Consider the following 21,510-nt stretch of genomic DNA (forward strand, 5'->3'; position numbering starts at 1 on the left):
ATTTCAGAACAAAGCTATTCTCCATCTGTCCTATCCCATGGCACAGTCTCCTTTGTATTATTTCCTTCTTATCTCTCTCCCAGATGGAAAAGCCTTGCATGTATTCTAATCCAGCATGATAACGTCTTTTAGAATTCCCATGAGAGGTAAAGGTAAAACCTCTGCCTGAAAATGTTACGGTAGAAGGACACCACTCCTTTGTTATCATTCCTTAATCAAATCACAATATTTCTAACTGTAGATATATTGGGATAAAGACTAAATATTGGGATATTTTTAAAATTATTCTTTACATTAAGTCAAATGGAGCCTCTGTGTACTTCTATTACTGGCCTTTCTGCTGTTCTCTAAAGCAAAAAGCAACAAAATGAATCCATTTTCTATGGGATGAGAACACTTAAAACTGCTGCTGGACATTAAACTCATATCCCCTAAATCACTTCATTTTCAGGTTGAACAGCCATGTTTTCTTCGGTTACTTTTCAAGATATATATTTATGAGACTCTAAAGTCTGACACATTTATCAGACCCTAAAATCAGCCTGCCCAGCATATAGCATCCAATAAATGCCAGGACCTTTTTTCTACGGATAAAGTGATCTATTCTCCAAAACCACGCTTGGCTATTTAAGATCCTTCATCATGTGTTTTGCTAAACACAGATATAATACTTGGAATGTAATCTGTGTAGCAAAGATTACAGCAGGACTCTCACCTCCTCTTCCAGCGAGTGGAGTTTAAGGCTCTTGATGGTTTGTTCTTTCTGTTTTGTTTTGACTCTTTCAGCAAGATCATCCAGATTTCAGAATGACCTTAACTTACCTCTACACCCTGGGGTCTTCATCACAGGGGCAGATTCCCAGCCACTGTTTTGATAAGTGCTCCTTTGCAATTGATTGTTTGAACCTATATGTCTGATTTTACACCTACCTGATAAGTTTTGGAAAACTGGTCATTTCAGGCAATTAAAACCCTGATTCAGCCTTTGCTCTTTTAGGCATCCCTTCCACTGTGATTTTCATCCTTTATGTTCCTCCTTAGGATATAGATTCTTGCTACCTCTCTTGCTCTGACTTTAAAAGGAGGGCAACGAACATTAGGAGGGTACCTACAACGTACCAGGCTTTGTCCAAGAAATGATGACACATCTGTCCCTCCACAGAGAGAGCTTCACACCTCATATATGTTCTTTGGAGCAAGATTTTTTTTTTCATTTTCTTCTCTGTGTTATTACACAGAAAAGTCTTCTGACTACTAAAAGCTGAGGCTGTGTTAGGATCCCCACACCTGCCCTGATTCTTTAATTCTTTTTCTGGCTGACCGTCTGAATTACACCTTGTATTCTGTCTAGGGGCCCTCATGTTCTCAGGAAACCTGAAAGCAAGATGCATTTCTTAAGTTATTTCAGGATCCCCTCCAACAGGGAGACCAGATCGCTTTGGAAAAGCATATTCATTATTCACAATACCTGTTAGGTCACCAAAATACATCCTCTCTCTGGCTTTCCAGGTGAACCACAGGCTTCTGCAATTCCTTCCCACCTGAGTTTCTTTACCTCCTAAAATCACGCACACAGCCTTCCTGGTCCCTGCCTTGTCTCTGACAAGGCAGTGGCACCCAAACCTTGCCATCCAACCTTTTGGATACATGAAGGTTTAAAATGTGCTTTCCTTTAATGTATAGTTTAATCAGTTTTAAAAGCTAAGATGCCTATTCCCAATCAGGCCCTTGACCTTGTTCTAAAGCAATTGCTTGTAAATTGTTATAGAAAAAAAATAATACCCCCACTTAAAAAGTCTTGTGATTCCTCCGTGGATGGGGTAAAACAGGTGTTGGTTTTTCTTCTCCTCTAACCTTCGAAGGCAGAATTTTGGCTCCTTCCTGTGGTACTTGCCATTCTTTAATTGTTACCAGCCCTTTCCAGGTTACATGGGGAACGTGATGAAACATATAAAAAGATTTGGCAGAACAAACTGTCTTGAGTCCAGTGGTTCCCAATGTTGGCTGCATATTAAAATACCTTGAAGAATTAAAAAATAATTCCTGATACCAGGCCCCAGACCAATTAAGTCAGAAACAGCAGGAGTAAGACCCAGTTAATGAGTAGTTTTTAAAGCTCCTCAGGTGTTTCCAATGTGCAGCCAAGGCTGAGAATGACTACATCAGCCTGGTGGAAGAAACAGGTATTTTGAATAGGATGGGGCCTGGAAAATGGAAGACATGAAAATAATTTTAATGACTAAATTTCAGATAAATTATTCTTGACATTGGAACCAACTATATCCTCTAATTAGGCAACAAAAGTCATATATATGTATATTTTTAAAAGTAGATAAGCAAATATAAATTTTTTCTCTAAAAGTTACTATTTTGTTTTTTTAAAAAAGCATAACTTGTAATGGCAAAATTGATATTTTCCATAACAGGTAACATGCAGGAGTGATTTAGAATAAAAAAAGACTTTCCAAAGGCAAGTCAACCAGATGTCCAAACGGTGGTGAATATAGCCTCTGGAGTATATGTGGGTGGAAATAAAAGTCAATTTCACAGTGGTTAGCTAACTCCTTGAGCCTTTTTTTCCCCCTGGTGGGACACTGAGACACATGCAAAGCAGCAAAAAGGCTCGGTGCACCCTTCTTGCCATTACTCATGGGAGTGGAGTTTATGGAACACATGGAGGCTGCAGTGGGAGAGACCTGAGGCTGCAGAGGAACCACCAGAACCTTGCTACAGCACCAGCAGTACGGGTCCGATTGCTTTCTTGGTCACTCACAGCCAGTAGATGGAATTTGAGACGGCCTGTGTCCATACTAGATTCCACTCTGCTGATTCATATCAGAATGAAGTTCTAGAGTACAAATATTCACAACCAGAAATCACATCTGGCCTCAGTGCAGCTTTGTTTACTTTGCTACTTGAGAAAAAAAAAAAATCTTGAAAAGTGAGTTGCTTTTGCCTTAATTCAGTTCAAATACATTCTAAGCTTCCTTCAACTGAATCACAGTGTCCTCTAGCATGCAGATCTTTATTATTTCCTTGGCCAGACACAGGGCCATATTGATGAATTCCAAGTGTGCTTTCTAACCAAGGTTCACAACCAAAGGCTACTTCAGCTCTGAGTCATCACCTCAAATAACTGATTTCTCTTCTCAGGAATGAGACTAGCAACTTGAATCCATAATTTTCTTCCTCTTGTAACAACTTTTCTCAACCATATTTCCACACTTAGTTTTCCTTCTGCATTGAGACCAGAAAGTAAATCTGGTTTGTTTCTTTGGAAACAAAAATGCACAGCTGGAAAGCCAGCTATTTTGAGGCGTGAGTGCACAGTTCCAAGGCAGGATACCCAAAATCCCCCAGAGCTACCAAAACACCATTTACTCTTTTCATTTCTTACATGCAAGAGCTAATCATTTCCCCATGAAGCCAGCTCCCTGGTGCTGGAGCTGAACAAACACAAAATGAGATTTGGGAGAAAGAGGGCAGCATTTCTAAGACCTGCCTTACTCAGAAAGCAACGGAAGTCAACAAAATGCTCAAGGCATGTGATCAATACACAGAGTGGGTTTGCTGGATGGCGTAAAGCAACGACAAAAGGACACAATGGGTCCAGAGGGAACCAGCTGGCTGAGATGTTCTGCTAGCAAGTTAAACATAGACAGGAAACAGCGTGTCTGATACTGTAAAAAAAATAATTTGTCTTCCTGCCAGAGTTAGGCTTGCAAACCAAAAAGGCTGTTTTCACTTAAAAGAAATGCTCCAACAATGATAGAGGAAGGAATGAAACTTTGTGGCTACAAGAAGTCCTCTTCTCTGCCCTTCTCTCAACATCTCAGGTTAGAGAGCACACATCACCACACTAACTGCTAAAGCCTGCACATAGCTGGCGAGTCAGCAACGTGCACCACTGGGCGTACATCTCATGGTCTGCTTCCCTATTTAACCACATAGATTGAACTTTGAGTCAGAAGTGGTTTCTCAAGTCCTGATTTCTAAGCTAGCAAGATATAATCAATTTATTTACTTACAGTCCTATCCCATTCCAAAAACAAAACAACAACAACAAACAGTGAAAGAAGATAAAATCAAGATAGGAGCTAAAATTATGACAAATGGAATAGAAACATGTGAACACAGGGTAAAAACTGGTAAGCAAGGGTGATATTAGTACACTAAATGCGTAGGTACATATTTGCTAGAAGCAGGATTCAGATTTGACTCTAAGCTTTTCTGATAGTTAGCATTTGAGAGAGAAACACAAAAACCATGAATATCTCTATTGGGGGTTGGCCTGAGACCTGTTTTTGTAAATGAAGTTGTACTGGAACACAGCCACATCCAGTCGCTTACACACTGTCTGTGGCTGCTACCACAGAAGAGTTGAGTAGCTGCGAGAGAGACTCTGCCCTGCAAAGCTGAAAATATTTACTATCTTGCCCTTTATCAAAGAAGTTTGCAGACCCCTGCTCGGTGTGCTTCAAAGCGTCCTTAAGATCAGAGGCAGGCCGGGCGCGGTGGCTCAAGCCTGTAATCCCAGCACTTTGGGAGGCCGAGATGGGCGGATCACGAGATCAGGAGATCGAGACCATCCTGGCTAACCCCGTGAAACCCCGTCTCTACTAAAAAATACAAAAAAACTAGCCGGGCGAGGTGGCAGGCGCCTGTAGTCCCAGCTACTCGGGAGGCTGAGGCAGGAGAATGGCGTGAACCCGGGAGGCGGAGCTTGCGGTGGCTGAGATCCGGCCACTGCACTCCAGCCTGGGCGACAGAGCGAGACTCCATCTCAAAAAAAAAAAAAAAAAAAAAAAAAAAAAAAGATCAGAGGCAAACAGGTCCTCATGAGGAGAACACCTTTCTAAAACAGAGAGCCAAAATAAATGTCTCCTGGCTTCCTCATGAAGATAACACAACAATGCAGTAAACCGCATCCTCCGCATTCTTTACAGTAAACAGATCACATTGATTCACAGGACTCTTATAATGGAGAGCACCTCAATAGGACTCAGGTGGAGGAATTTTCAGGGAGGAGGAGAATACATGACTTTAGTACAAAGCTCCTCACTCATCTGGCTAAAGCCAAAGATAAGAAATTTGAATCTAGTGGAACAGTAATAACTATTTACAGTCAAAATTTATTAAGTGCTTGCTCTGTGCCGTGCCAAGTTCTCTACATAAATAAATACATTTATCCTCAAAATAATCCTATTAAAAGTATTCATTATTTCTACTCCCATTTTTCAGAGAGGAAAACAGGTGAAGTAGTTCTCCCAAGAACCAAGAGCTTATACAAGGCTGAGCTAGGATCTGAACACAAGTAATTTCAGCAGGGAAGCCGTTTGCTCAGTTCTGCCCTCTGTTGTCTTCCCAACAGATGAGCATCTAACTGGTCATCGTTGATACACACCGTTTCTCACGGACATGGAAACAGTGTCAGCTTGAGGTTGTGCTTCTTGCCAAGGACATGCTGAGTGGTGGGTCTGGGCTGCTGTTCAGCAAACAGAACAGGTAGCCTCTTACATAAGGTGTGCAGCCTCCCACGGGTTAAGACTGATAAAAAGCAAACACGCCACCACCACGGAAATGTGGAAGGGTAAGGCTATTCCTTCTATAAGAGACAAGATTATCTGGTTCTTCTATGACTCTCCTATGGACAAAAAGTGAGGAACAAACTATGAGATCTTGGAAAAATCCCAGCTCCTCTCTGGAGACCCACTTTTTTGTCATTAAAATGAAAAGTCTGGAGGAGCCAATTCACAGGTTTCACTTCATCATAGAAATGTAATGATTCTATGAAACAAGACAACACACCTGAAAGTAGTTAGCACAGGTGCACATATTCAGAGTAGGCTGCAATCCAAGGCAGCAATCATTACTATGGTTGTTCTATGAGTTCCCACAGCCTAGGCCATGGGCTTGCCACCACCTTGCCTACATTTCAATTGGAAAAGGGGTGGGACCCTGTTCCTGCAAACTACTGAAAGTCTAGGACTTGGGTCCTTTCCTACATGGCCCCAGTGCCTCTCATTTCCTAGAATAAGCAGTTCAGTTCTAAGTTAGCAGGAAAAGCAGGATGGCCAAGATCCAGACATTTGGAAGCTGGAAGTGGTCCAGCAGCATGCCTCCCTTCATCCTCCTTGGCTTACCATCTTGTTTTCCATGTACCCACCTTCAGCAGATAATCTTAGCAAACAACCCAGGAATGAACTGATTCAGACCAACTCTTCTTAGCACCACACTATTACTCTCCAGGGCTTTCCAAGGCCACCAAACATCTCCTCTGTAGATCCAATTCAAAACAGTATCTTGTACAATGCATCTTGAAAACATTCACAAATGTCTTCTTGCTTTGGGAAATATTAAGGGACAGTCCCACAGATAAACTAATACAAATACTATAAACTAACATGAACATGATCATAGAAACAAAAGAAATGCCTACTGAAAAGATGCCTGATTTTCTACACATTAAGATCCACACCAGAACAACGTCTGTGGAGTACATTTAAAAAATAAACCTTATTGTCACTGCTGAAAAACACCCACATGCCATTGGAGAGTTCTGTTACACAAGCTGACTGAGTAAAGTATATTGAGCTCATTTCCAAATGACCAGGCTTTAAACCAAATTTATTCCTCATGGGCCCATTCGCTCAGGGAGTTACTAGCATGAAGTTAATAAGACCTCCATCTCTGGTTCCATCCCTGCCTGGTGAGTTCACACCAGTGCTTCTCACACTTCAGTGTGCAAACAAATCACTGAGGGCCTTGTTATAGGCAGATGCTGATGCAACAGGCCCCGGAGGGCCCAAGGTTGGCAGTTCTAATAAGCTCCCTGGTGATCCTGCTGCTGCTGGTCTAGACAATTTCAGTAGCAACCGTTTATACCGTTCAGAAGAGGTATGTGCCTTGGCATAGAGTGTTCTCCTTAATCAGGGTAAGAAGGAGTAAGAAAGGATGCACCTACTGTATGCCACCAACTGTGCTGGGCGCTCCCAAGCAACATCTCCTTATAGCCCACAACAACCCACAGGTACCATTAATCCGTTGGTCAAGTTATTGGATCAATTATGGATGTTGACTCGCCTTGGCTTGTGTAGTCTTAGCGTAGGTTATTACTACTTGGCCAATAATGGTGCAGTCATTCAAAGAGAAGGCCTTGTGGCCCAAAGCAAGCTTTCCATGGAAAAAATGAAGAGGGAATGAATCCCTTTGGCAAGTACAGAACTGCGATTACCCTAATCACTGATGTGAAAGGCACTTGTGAGTTGTTTCAGTTTTATTTAGCTGCTTCCTGCTGTGATTCTGAGTCAAAACAGGAACAACGTGCCTAATTTGTAATATTATCCAACAATGCCAGGGATGTGGTTAGCTTTGATTAGAAATTCTAGACTCAGCATGCTCCCCTTGCCTCTGTGAAGGCATGTGGAGAAAAAGAGAAACTGGATGAAACAGGGATTAAAGCAGAGTGAGCCCCTCCAAAACCTTGTGGTGTGATGTGTAGGTATCCGAATGCTCGGTTTATGCACCACAGTCAGCACTCAACTACAAAACCTCAGTGTGAGAACATACCTAAGGCTACACAGGCCTGGTTTCCTGCATTCAGACAAGCACAAGTCACCAGCCCTCTATAAAAAACCCAACTACTGCTAACAGCTAACAGTGACATGTCAGGCAATGTTGTAAGCACTTTACATGCATTTATCTACTCAATCCTCACAACACCTCCCACCTGCTTTGTATTTCCATTTTACAGATGAAGAGACTGAAGCATGGAGATGTCAAGTCACTGGCCCAACATAGCAGAACTAATAAGTTGTAGAATAAGCCTTAAATCCAGAAGATCTGGCTCATTCTTGAGTATTACACTAGATTGCTTCTCTCTTACCTAAACCAGCAGAAATCACCTCTTCGCTCAGTGTTCTGCAAATTAAATGTCTCACTGCACTTGGAAACCACTTATGAAATGAAAAAAACTGAGTTGTTGTGTTTGATTCTTACAGGTTCAGTGAGAGATCAATAACCACATCATGTCTTTGCAAAGTGGGGATGTCATCTGCAAGTAAATAGGGTGGCTATTTGCTCAGGACTCCTTCCTCTCCTACCTCCTGTGCTGCCTTCAGTCCTGGTGCCCATCAGGTCTCATCTGACTGACAGCTGTCACCAGGCCATCCATCATGACCAATCCAAACAACTTCTCTTCTAATTGGAATTTTATATGTTGGTTAGTACAGGGATAGACTCTGATTTCCCTGGAATTCTACACAAAATGTTTTGGCAGGAGGGAATCCTCAGAGACTGGGAGGGAAGCATGAATATGAGAGAACAGTTGTGCAGTGCAGATCCAGCCCCATTCTAGTTGTTTCTTGACTCATGCCTGCCCTTGGTCACTGTAGGAAGGCACGGGAACTGGCACTAGGCCCCACGGAGGGATTCCAGGGTTAAGGGTAGGTACCCGGTTTAAAGAAAAAAACAGCAAAGTTTCTTTAACTCTTTCTTTCTAAAAACCATGACCTCAGTCCTCTGAAGAACTAGCTTTGATACTCACTCGTTCGATCATAGACAAAGTGTTAAATTTCTCCAAGCCTGGTTTTCTCATGCATAAATAGGGATATTAACAGTGCCTACCCACATGGGGTGGCTATGAGATGAAATGAGGTCATGCTTGGAAAGGGCTGAGCTCCCCGCATAGCAACAGCATGTTTTCTCTGAATATTAACTATCATTGATAGTATCACTAGAAATAAAGATCCATACTTTAAAAGAAAATCTTGTGGCTCAACCTTTTTTTTCTTACATATTAAAAATGGTAGATGTACATAATTATCATCCATTGTGTAGATGCAGATCAGGAACTTGCCAGCAAGAGTACTGTACTACTAATAATATACCCACAGTGCACGCCATAGCTTTTGTGTTCACTACCTTGTTGGACTTGGAGTAGAGAAATCAACATTAAGAGTTTTCATTCTGGCCAGGCACGGTGGCTCATGCCTATAATCCCAGCACTTTGGGAGGCTGAGGCAGATGGATCATCTGAGGTCAAGAGTTTGCAACCAGCCTGACCAACATGTTGAAACCCTGTCTCTACTAAAAATACAAAAATGAGCCAGGCGTGGTGGCAGACGCCTGCAATCCCAGCTACTTGAGAGGCTGAGGCAAGAGAATCACTTGAACCCAGGAGGCGGAAGTTGCAGTGAGCCAAGATTGCACCATTGCACTCCAGCCTGGGTGACAGAGTGAGACTCTGTCTCAAGAAAAAAAAAAAAAAAAAGAGTTTTCATTCCTCAATAGAAAGAAGAGATGGTGGCAATAAGAGGAGAAATGGAATACAAAATGTTGCTCCTAATGTCTGCTGTTTGAGGTGGAAGAAATACCCCACCACAGAGAAGAGAGATGCTTAAAAAGCAAACACCGCCCCCGCCCCCCACCTCCTGGAGCATTGTAGAAGACTCTGAAATCACTCAGACATTTGAGTCATCAGCTGTGAAAGGCTTCCTGTACTGTACAGTGAGAAACTGTCTTTATGCTTATTATCTCACTTCATAAGAAAGTCTGAGAGTAAGAGGAAAAATACGAGGGATGCCCATGACGATCACCTAAGTTGAAATACTCTGAAAATGGAAGTCATTAATATCTACAAGGCTTATAGTAAAATATAAAACACATGAGATATTTTGACAAAGATATTCAATAATAAAATATAGATCCAACTTGTAGGCCATTTATCAACTTTTGTCCTTTTGGAGGAAATAAACTTGTCTACTGTAGAAAAGCCAGTATACAAAAGGAGAGAAAAGCTTCTTCAATGCCAGTAAACGTGCCTGGGTATTCCGCTATTAAAGATTAATTCCTTTGGCTTAGGCTAGGCCTTCTTTTAAAAGGTGAACTACTTGAAGAAAGCTGACGTGGTAAGTCAGAATATCAGGTGCTACCATATTTCATGTGATTTAATCTATTTAGATTTCCGTCCTAACGCAAATCACATAAAGAACACGAGGCCAGGCACAGTGGCTCATGCCTGTAATTCTAGCACTTTGGGAGTGCGAGGGAGGTGGATCACCTGAGGTCAGGAGTTCGACACCAGCCTGACCAACATGGTGAAACCTCTTTCTACTAAAAATACAAAAATTAGCTGGGCATGGTGGCACACTCCTGCAGTCCCAGCTACTCAGGAGGCTGAGGCAGGAGGATCACTTGAACCTGGGAGGCAGAGGTTGCAGTGAGCCAAGATCGTGCCATTGCACTCCAGCCTGGGCGACAGCATGAGATTCCATCTTAAAAAAAAAAAAAAAAGAAAAAGAAAAGAAAAGGAGAGAAATGGACCATTTATAAGACGAGAACATAGGAAGGAAGAGTAACCTGGAAAGTGTTGCCCTGACAAGATGTGCATGCCTGCCTTCAGTTCACTGAGAAGTTGGCCTGGGGGAAGCTGGACAGGAAGAGAGGGAGAATGGCAGTAGGTGAAGGACACAGGAAGAGAACAAGCTGGATCTGCAGTGCTACTAAGCACCAAACACGAATCACGAGGACACATCTCTTCTCGCAAGTGGAATGCACACGGACACAGAGATAGGGTGTAGAGCCAGCACTTGCGTTTCAAGAAGATTTTTTCATTAAATCAGACCTATTGTTGACTAAACTAACCTTTCCCTTTCCTGAATTTACATTCCTACAACCATGAGAGTACTATTAATATTTATTTACACTATCACGTCGGTAAAAATTGAAAGACTTATCCATCCCCAGTGCTGGAGAAGGTACATGGAAATCTGTATGTTCACATCCTTTTTGGGAGGAGAATAGTTTAATAGTGCTTATTCACATTTAAAATACACATACTTGTAATCTAGAAATTTCACTTCTGGCAATGTGCTTTGCAGAAATATTAGCACAAATGCATGAGATATTTTTACAAAGCTATTCAATGTAGCATTAAGTGGAAAAACGGAAGATAATCCATCAACAGAGACATGGTAAGATCCACCATGGGAGATAATATGACATTTGAGACTAAATTAAAAGATATAAGGTATATCTATGTGTTCTATCTTGTTTAGAAGCAATTGTAAAAGTGGTTGGGTTTAAAAAACGTTGCAAAATAATATAGTATGATCAAATAGTTGCACTGAAAGATGGATGACTGGATGGAATGGATGGAAGGATGGACAGATGGATGAAAGCAGGGAAGGAGAAAGGAAGAGAGGGAGTGATTGGGAGAGAGGACAGAGTGGAAGATAATATGAATGAATGATAGAGACATGTGTGCATCTAATACATTGTCAATACAGATGATCTGTTGCAGTGGGAGTGAGGGGATGAGGGAAATGTACTTTCATTTTTAATTTTCACACACTGTTGGATTGTTTGAAATTTTTGATGAAGAGCATATAATACTTTTATAATTAAGCCACTGAATACTCTTCTTATTAAAAATTGAGGGAATAGTCTATGCCTTCCTTTCAAGCCGAGTAAACGCTGAACTTCAAAGATGAAGGCTAGTATCTAATCTACTCTTCTCCTGGCTTCAAGGGTAAACTTTTTATTTTACCCTTTATCCAAGAGTAAGCTCATTATTTCCTCTCTGTATTTCAATTTTTCTCTCATATGGGATCGATGACAAGTACCCTAAAGACAAATCCTGGGACTATGTACAAGAAACAGCGTCAGTTATAAAGAAAGTCCTCCTCTAAGATTAAACAACCCCATCCAAATCTTTAGAACAATGATTACCAAATTTTAGCTGCACCAAATTACTGGGAGGGCTTGTCAAAATACGGAGAGCTGTGATTCACCCCCTACGTTTCTGATTTAGTGGGGCCTGAGAATCTGCATTTATAACAGGTTCCCAGGTGATACTCATGCTGGCTGCTCAAGGGGCTGCACTTCGAGAACCACTGCTCTAGGTGAAAGAAACTATTTGTCAAAGACAAATAATAATGTTAGCCCCAGTCAACCATATTTGATGAGAACCAGAACAAACCCTGCTACTCCCTAAGCCCGTCTTTCCACCAGCTGAATGGGCTCCTAATCCACTGTATGGAATCCACCACAGGAGGAATGTGCTCTATGACACTGCAGACCAAGGATGCAAAAAATTGGCACAGATGTCAGATCCCAGACCCTTAAGAGAAGAAAACTCACCTTCTGAGAAGATGATGTTGTCATTGCACTCATCAGAGCTACAGGAACACATGAAGAAAGTCTCACCAGGCTTTTTTTTTTCCTTCATAATGCACTTTGGAGAAGCAGCATCTTCCAGAATAAAGTCATGGTAGGGGAGCTTGGGATCATGGCAAACTGTCTCTAGTGTTATGTTCTCGTCATTCTTTCTCCTAGAGTGCAGAGATTCGTTGGAAGCAAGGGGAGAGGGAGAGAGAGAAAGAGCAAGAGAATAAATGAATAATTTGGCCTCCGGTCAGAAAGGCAATCTGGAATACTTTTCCTTCATGAAGTTGTTCCTAACAACGGCAGCTGGTTCCTGTTCTCCAGCATTCGCAGGCTGTCCTATAGTCTCCTATGTTTTTCTACCTTTTTCTGTTTTTCCTTTGTTTATTCTTGGAACCCATTTGTGGTTATAAACATCACCTGGGGCAGACAGTGTTCCATGGGGGCAGTCCTGGTGGAGAATTTTACACACTTAAGTCTTAATTAAATCATTAAAGGGGAAGACATGGAAAAAAAGAACATTCCTAGGTACTCAGGATAATTTTAAATCTTCCATCCTGAATGTAATGCAAACCTCACATCACACCCCTAGTTTAACTGGCAAAATCTGTCCTGTCTAGCTATACTGTTTTCAAAGAGCATGCCTGGGGAAATAGTCACAGTTCCTCTTTTTTTGTTTGCTGGGCCCCAGAGCATTGCGTGTAAAGGGTATACTCCTTGTCAACAGCTGGTTCTGCTGAGAAAAACGGGAAGAAACATTCCAGATAAAGAATTGCAGTCTTTCCCGAATTACAGAAAGGAGCAATTCAGAAAAATAAATAAATAAATACATGAAACGGAAAAGGATTTCAGGGTGTTCTTCATTTACAGTTCAATGAAATATTTTATGCTGTCATAAACTAACTACTTTTACACTTAGTATCCCTTCATAGCACATATTTGAAGACTAATTTAGCCCAGGGCTCAGAGAATTTCTCACACAGAATTTTCCCTGGGTCCTAGGAAATGCTCAGTTGGCTCTCAGGGTACACTAGATTTTTAAACAACATGATTAATGCCCACTATTATAATTGAACAAAAGAACACTTTGGCTCTCTTGGAAAAGGGCATCACCTCTCTATCCAGCTCCCTCTGCTCCCTCATGAACATACTATCTTGGATGACTGTCCAACAAGGTTAATCTGACATCCTCCCTTTCACCTCTGTCCTTTTTAGATGCAAAATACCTGCTGTCTTGAATTGCATTCTGTCTAGAGAGGGAGTGGAAGGAAGGGCTAATTTGGACCGGTCAGTTTTGCTACAGTAATCTTCTATGAAGATTCTGAGTGCACACATGAGCCAATGCGAGCCATGTACTCACTCACCAATTTTCCCCTAATCCTCCCTGCCCCATGCACAAAGGCTCACTGCTCACAGCAAGGAAAATGGAAGGCAGGCTAGAAGCAAGAAGCAGCTAAGACACAGCTTGCACCTGTAAAAGATGTGGGGCCATCCCCATGAGAGAAAGAGCAACTTTGACCAATACCTCCTTTTTAGTGCTTAAGTCAAGGACACTAAGGGACAATCTGTTGACAAAGAGATATAGGCAAGGGTATGGGTGAGGACAGCCCAGACAGGAATGGTGCCAGTGTTGACATTCATGCAGCCCAGAGTTGACTCCAGTGGAGGTACATGTGTTTGCTTGCGAAGGGGCTCAAGGGGTCTTCAACTAGAATTCCGAAAGACACAAGAGGAGCAAGGCTTTGCTAAGTTGGTCCCTGGTGTGACAGGAAGAGTGACAAGCAGAATAATTGGTTGAGGGTGGCTATCAGGAGACCAAATGAAACTAAATGAAAGTTGGCATAATCAAACAACAAATCACGTATATTTAGAAATCTACCCATCCTAAACCCCAAAGCTACTGGGCAGTCTTCAGATCAGCTGTAGTCATGGAACAAGAATACCTTCCTCCCTGTCCCCACAGTTTTTGTGTGTGTGTGTGTGTGTGTGTGTGTGTGTGTGTGTGTGTGTAGGTTGTTTTTGGTTTTGGTAATAAAATGAAGAATGAAGGTACACTGTGCCCAGGGAAAGTCATGGTCCCTCTTCCTTGTGATGCTTATAGAGGCCAAAGAAGGAACCGTGAGCCATGAAAGAAAGCTGCTCTATCATTATTGGGCAGCTCTTCCAGAGCCTCTGGTTTTCCACCTCTTAGCTACTTAGAGAACTAAAATCACAGAGAGAAAATAACTATAACACTTGAGACCCAGTAAAGTCCTTAACTGCCTTCTCCACTCACTCCTGTTTTAACAGCCAGGCACAGCTAACTTTTCAAACCCTTTTTGGATACAGCTGAGCATAGGAAAGGTAAACACAAAGAAGTAAATACGGACTTTTTTTGTCCCACAACATTTACTCTTAGCCATTGAAGAGGTTATCAATTTCCACTGAAAGAAGAACCAACATGATAAAATTAATTTTGGAGGCTGAGCATGGTGGCTCATGCCTGTAATCGCAGTACTTTGGGAGGCCGAGGCAGGTGGATCACACAGTCAGGAGTTGGAGACCAGCCTGGCCAACACAGTGAAACCCCATCTCTACTAAAAATACAAAAAAATTAGCCGGGTGATAGTGGTGTGCGCCTGTAATCCCAGCTACTTGGGAAGCTGAGGCAGGAGAATCTCATGAACCCACAAGGCGGATGTTGCTGTGAGCCAAGATCACGCTATTATACTCCAGTCAGGGCAACAGTGGGAGACCCCCTCTCAATAATAATAATAATAACTTTGGTTATAAAATATTTCTATCCTTGGAAGAAGCTTAAGCATTTTACATGGAATGGGCACACAACTGACATTAGTTAAATGAATGAATGAATGAATGAATGAATGAAAAAAACACTAACACTGATCAAAAAAAAAAAAACCCCACTGAAATCTACAATCATAGTAGAGCCTTTCGGTTTCTACAATATCTATTTTTACAGTAGCCTCCTGTCTTAGTTTAGGTTTCCTGGAAACAGACCTTGAGGCTGTGAGTTCTGAGCAGGAGGTTTTTGGAGATGCATCTGTAAGGGACTAAAGGCAGCAGTATTGCACAGAAGGAAAAAGCTAAGCCATAATGCAGGTTGCAGCAAAGGCCTCAGTGAATGCCTTGGAAGCTCTGAACGTGAGATGGTCCTTCAAAGATGTCCCACATTACGGCAAAATAACCAGGAATGTGTTTCTCTGCATCAACTAGCCATGGGATGCTGGATACCCATGAAAAGTCTCCAACGTGAATGAAGCTGCTCCCATCACTGGAGGGAAGACTCAGCAGTGAACCTTCAACAGCCAACACTCCCAGGGAGTGAGTGCCTTGGTCATGAAGGAGGATCAAGGAGGGCACTATAGCATCCCCTACACTTCCCCTTCTCATTAGCAACAGCCCTGGCTTCACAGGAGAACTTTCTTTGGCCAAGACAGGTCAAAATAATGTTCACTGTATTTATCCTTTGTAGCTGGGACACAGAAAAAACAGGGAGGCCTCCTCTCTTCGACATGCTCACATTTTTTTGAGGCTAGCAAAGCCTCTATTGTAGAGAGACTTGATTCACATTCAATGATTTGGGCTTGTATTACTGGTCAGAAAAACAAAAATCTTAATTAAAAGAGCCTTTTTGGGTGGCAGAAGTAAGCGCTCACACCACCGTAGATATTTGAGAAACCACGGAAGGAAGCTTTGAGGCCATCTAGTCTGGTGTCTCAATCTTTCCTGCATTCTATTTGACACATGGTCATCCAGCCCCTCCTGAACTTCACTTGGTGCTTACAGAAAAGGAAGCCTGTTCTGCTGTTGGGAAACCATGATTGTGAAAATGTCTGAACTTATGCTGAGCGCAAGTCTGCCCTCTTGCCAATGTTACGGATCCTCCCTCTACCCTTCAGAGTTATGCAGAATATGTTTATTAGATTTTCTACCTGAGAGCCTTTCAATTTCATCAGCAGAACCCATGATCTCTCTTCACTGCACTAACCACGTCTAATTGCCCAGGCCATTCCTCAGACAGCATGATATCTAGGCCTCTAACCACACTGGTCCCTCTCCTCTGAACACACTCTTTGTCCAAATCCTTTCTCTGACAGCATTACCTAGAAGTGGACATGGACAGGTATCACATCATATTGGCAAGTACGTCATGACAGGTCTTTGCTGTTAACATTCCTTCAGTTTTTCTTAAGAAACCAGTTCATCCCCTGGTATGTACAGAAATTGGTAAAGTTTCCAGATCTATCATCAGGCTAGCTTTACAAGGTCTGGGGGTCTCAAATGACTTATTCCCAAAAAAGGGGGAGAGATATTTGGGTTTACATTCTTGTTTGTCAACTAGCCAGGAGCCACATAAGTTACTTTTTAAAAAATGGCCAATAAATTAAAAACATCAGAATAAGTCTGCAAAATGTCATATCTCATTAATGAATTTATGTAGTTTTGCAAAATTGCAACTCTTCTAAAGATCAAGGTTGTTTATTTCTTGTTCATGCTCACAATCTATAATCATGAATTAATCAGATGATTCATGAGTATCCACTGTGTATGTATAATTACTATTTGAGATGTGTATATGAGTTGGAGGTAATGAGAGAGAGAGAGAGAGAGAGTAGAAAATGTGATCCAATAAAAATATATAGTTCTGGTCGGGCAAGGTGGCTCATGCCTGTAATCCCAGCACTTTGGGAGGCAGAGGCGAGCGGATCACCTGAGGTTGGGAGTTCGAGACCAGCCTGGCCAACACGGTGAAACCCCGTCTCTACCAAAAATACAAAAATTAGCCAGGCGTGGTAGCGGGCACCTGTAATCCCAGCTACTTGAGAGGCTGAGGCAGAAGAATCACTTGAACCTGGGAGGTGGAGGTTGTGGTGAGCCAAGAATGTGCCACTGCACTCCAGCCTGGGTGATAGAGCAAGACTCCATCTCAAAAAAAAAAAAAAAAAAAAAAAAAGAAGAAATATGTAGTTCTGAGCCGAGAAATAAGTCATACCTAGCCCAATGGTTATATGAATGATATAACCAGGATTTCTGACTAAAAAAATAGGTTGTTTTTCTGGTTCTCCAAGTAGATTCCCCATTTTTGGCAGGTGGTTGTCTTTTCCAACAGCCAACCTTTCATCACGTCTTCTTCCAGACCTGAGATTGCCTCACGAGAACAAAGCTCCTGGTCTCACTGTGGGGTACTGAGGAGGTGTCGGTTAAATGCCTACTAAGTGGCAAATCCCTCTTCTTGATACAAGAAAGAGTTTCTAGATTTACTATATTAAAGATCGTTTTATATACCATGACATACCCATATAAACGTACACGTACATGCAGAGAACACCCTAGAAACTACATTTAATAATCGAAAGAGAGATGGTCTAAAGGAAAGGGAAATGGAAAGGGTGTTTACACTTAGGGGACAGAGATACACTGACTGTGTGTACTACGAGAATACATTATGTAAAAAGGGGAAAAGAAAGAATAACTTCTTCAAAGGCTCTCTTACCATACAGCCACACAGACTTCCTGTGGCTTTTCACAGATGGAGGTGATGCTGCAGTTGCTCAGGCAGGATTTCTGGTTGTCACAGGTGGAAAATCTCACATCACAAAATTTACACAGTTGTGGAAACTTGACTGCACCATTGTTGTCAGTGACCATCATGTCATTGTTAACTGAGGAGAGAGAAAGATATATTAAATCATTATCCAACTGCCAGGCAGCCTGCCAATGAATTCCTGAAGATGTTACGCAATTTCAAATGAACTTGATGTCATGGAATGAATCTGAAGAAAGGCAAAATAATTCCTTCACATCAGATTAGAACTCCCTCATGTATGCAATTTGTAATAAAATCCATTGTACGGTGGTGAGGGGTGGGGAGGGGTTGGGGTGGTTGAGTAGCCACTTGCTTTTGTCAACGGTTGTCGTAAGGCCAACTTTCTACAAAAATCTTATCATTCAATAAAGAACCCTAGATGGGCCCCTGCATAGTACGGAGTGCTGGGCCCACAAATAAAAGTACCCTTAAGGAAATTATAGTTTAGCTGGGTGAATAAGACAGGAAACAGACCAAGTCAGGGTGACCCAAAATAGAGGGCAGCGCAGAGGATGTGGGAGCCAGGCGAGCATCACCGCCCAGCTGGGCAGGGAGGTTACAACCTCACAGAGTCATGAAGTGCCACACAAAAGGAGGAACTGTTGGTGGAGGCACAAGACTTTACCACCATTTTCCTGACCTACTCCTGAAAGAGCTATAAGGGTCTTCTTTTCAAGGGACTAGTTCTACTGACTTCTCTCTGTGTTTAAGGGAAATCAATTGATGAACCAACACCTACTGAGTGTCTCCTAGACACGACCCCAAGCATTGGTGAGGCCTTGGAGTATGATCACAGCAAATAAAAGCTGAATCCACCTAAGGATCTGCCTTCCGTGCCTCTCTCCCTTACCACCACCATGGCCAGCTTCCTGCCCCTTTCTGGGAAGAAGCCAAGTTCATTCCCTCCTCAGGCCTTTCACTTGCTATTACCTTTGTTTAGCTTCCTGTCACTTTTCTGGTCTCTGATAAAATGCCACCTCTTCATGCTACACAGCAACCTGCAAGTAACTACCACAGGACTCTGTTTTATTGTCTGCACAAACTATCCGCATCACATACTTGCTAATAATCTATCCACAAATATGTAAGCTGCATGAGACTTTCTCCCCCTCATTTACCTACTATATCTCCAGTGCCAAGAAGAGAACCTGTCACATAGAAGGTATAAAAAATGTTTATTGGATAAATGAGTGAACACAGGATGAATACAAGGAGCCCTTGATACCAAGTAGGATAGGATATAGAGCTTCTGCACTCAGATTAGAGAGGAGTGTGATTATAAATGTGATACTCATTCACGTTTATTCAATAAAATATGGAAGACAGACTCTTCTTTGCAAAATACACACTGCAAGCTAGGGGCAGTTTAAATAAAGGTATAACACCCTAATCCCCATTTTCTTCCTCAATGAGATGGTGATCATGTTAATTAAAGACATTAGTTTCGACAGGCAGTGAAGTATGACAAGGCTATTAGGCACTTAACCAGCAAACATGAATTAATACTTACATGCTAGACTAATAAATATTAAGCACTTAGACCGAAATGGGGCACTGGAGGAGTTGCTGGGCCATAGAAAGTTGTGAGGTACTTTTCCAAGGCATAACCCTTAGAAAGGCCTAAGCAAAGCCTCGTGTTCCCTCTTCTCTTGCCTAGAGAGGAACACGTTCAATGCCCTTCCACAGTCACTCTCTGTCCTGTGAATTTTAGGTTTCTGTCTTAGATACTTTGTCCTGCAACTGTCTTTGTAGCTTGGGCATAGCACCTGTTTCCTGGGTCTCTAAAAATATAAAGATATATAAATTTAAGATTTGCTTTCTTGTGGTAACAGTAAATATAGAAGAAAAAAAAATAAAGCCATTCATCCCTCTTGGGCCTCAAGTTCATTTCAGGAAGTATATTTTTAGGTAACAAGCTATTTTGAAATTCTCAGTGTCTCCCGGACCAAGAGCTCTATGCTTAGCTAAAAATACAGGCAGAAATGCTCTCTGAACTGTGTGTGAAATTTGGGAGAAACACAACAATGAACATGTATTTTTTTCTAACATGGTTATATTTGGATCAATTTTTGAAACAACTAATAATGCTTTAGGTTTCTTTAACATTGTTAAAGCAAAAAAAAAAGTGAAACCACATTTTGTTTATTTCATACGTATATATTTTTTGTATAGGGTATGTTTTGGACAAGCACCTATGTGCTGATTAGGAAGGTTTGTTGTTTGTAAATATAAAATCAAATTTCCATGACTTGAAATTCAGCCTTCCAACATTTTAGAATTTTAGCTTAGATTGGTGGTTATCAACTTGGACAGCATGTTGAAATCAATCACCTGAGGAAATTTAAAAAATACTGAAGGGGTCCCACTCCCAGATAGTCTGATTTAATTTTTCTGGAAGGGAACGGAGGCATCAGGATTTTCAGAAGCCGCCCAGATGATTCTAATGTAGAACCAAGGTTGAGAACCCTGACCTATAATTAGTTGAAAAAAACACAATAAGCAGAAAACAAAACAGCAACCCCGACCCCCACCCCAGCACCACAAACACATATACAACTTATGCTGCTGAGGGGACAGCACCTGGATAAAGCTGGAAGAAGTTCCCTTGTGAAAAACATGCCCCTAAGGAGAGGTGATTAGCTCTTTCACACCTCGGATAGAGAGAAATTCTTCTCTGTGCTGGCCAGTCCTTTTCTAGCAAAACCTTAGAAACATGAAAAGTGACAGGAGTGAGCGGTGATAAGACAGAAATGAAAACAGATGAGATGGGTGCTGGGAGCAGTGGTGGCCACAGATGCGTTAACAAATGCAAGTGGTTTGAGTCTGATGCTTGCAGAACACGATCAACAGGGAAGAGAAAAAAGGACCATTAAAAGAAAGAGAAAGGGAGAGAAAGGGAAGAAGGATGGACGGAGAGGGAGAGGGAGGGAGGGAGGGAGGGACTGAAGGAGGGAGAGGGGGAAAGAAAGAGGGAGAGACTGGACAGAGAGAGAGAGAAGGTCCACCAATCTGCACAGCTCCAGGTACACCACAGTAATGGGTCTACTGGAGAGAGAAAATACATGTTACTTTACGGGTAGACCCACCAAGAGAAAGCCTCTCCATTGAATTTTGAAGAAAAGCCAAACAAGCAACTGTACTGCATACAGACACAGGCAGATGTGGGGAGGGGCAGTGCACAATAAGAATTTGCACATGCTGAGCACCCACTGTATACAAGGAAAGTTGGCTAAGATACATCATATCACTTCACAAGAATCCAGCCAGGATGCCACGTTTTTCTCCCTGTTACAGCAGAAGCTACCAAAAGCTACCACTGCTTCAGCTTAACCTGAATTTTTTCCCAAAAGCCTGTATGCAGGACATGTTCACCACCAGCCAGCGACTCCCTATTAGTTAACCCTAGGAGACTCCCCAGCTTGACAATTCCGGGCAGCCCTTGAGGTCATATGCATTCCAACCTTTGTTTTAAACCAGTAATCTTTTCCTCTATATGATATAGGCCCTCAGGTTCTTTTATGCACACCATCGGTACTGGTGGAATAGGTAGTTAAGTTCGGAAGGCAAAGCTACTCTAAACCTTTGCTGGGGTCACCTAAGTTTGATAAAAGCCTTATGAACACATTTTGGAGTGGGGGAAGATAAATACAAAATTTGTAGGTCATCTGAGAAGGTCCGCAGATTCTCTCAGGCCCATAGGATCCAGTTAAGGCATCCCAAGTCAACCCCAGAATCCTCAAGAGTCACTAATAACA

General features: G+C 42.0%; 1 protein-coding gene across 6 annotated transcripts in view; it reads right to left on the minus strand.

The window, feature by feature from the left end:
- Positions 1 to 21,510, minus strand: part of TGFBR2 (transforming growth factor beta receptor 2) — an 87,113-nt gene that overhangs the window by 31,383 nt on the left and 34,220 nt on the right. For 4 of the 6 annotated variants that reach the window (XM_050777247.1, XM_050777230.1, XM_050777219.1 and 1 more), the window contains 2 exons: positions 17,663 to 17,831; positions 12,142 to 12,332 (listed from right to left, as the gene is read on the minus strand). In XM_050777247.1, coding sequence (XP_050633204.1) covers positions 12,142 to 12,332; positions 17,663 to 17,820 — 349 coding nt within the window. In that variant the 5' untranslated portion in view covers positions 17,821 to 17,831. Of the gene's footprint in view, positions 1 to 822; positions 931 to 12,141; positions 12,333 to 17,662; positions 17,832 to 21,510 lie in introns of all 6 variants that reach the window. The other 2 variants (XM_050777263.1, XM_050777253.1) reach the window with 1 other exon arrangement.

The sequence above is a fragment of the Macaca thibetana genome, chromosome 2 (genome assembly GCF_024542745.1).
Source record: "Macaca thibetana thibetana isolate TM-01 chromosome 2, ASM2454274v1, whole genome shotgun sequence".
Taxonomy (NCBI): domain Eukaryota; kingdom Metazoa; phylum Chordata; class Mammalia; order Primates; family Cercopithecidae; genus Macaca; species Macaca thibetana.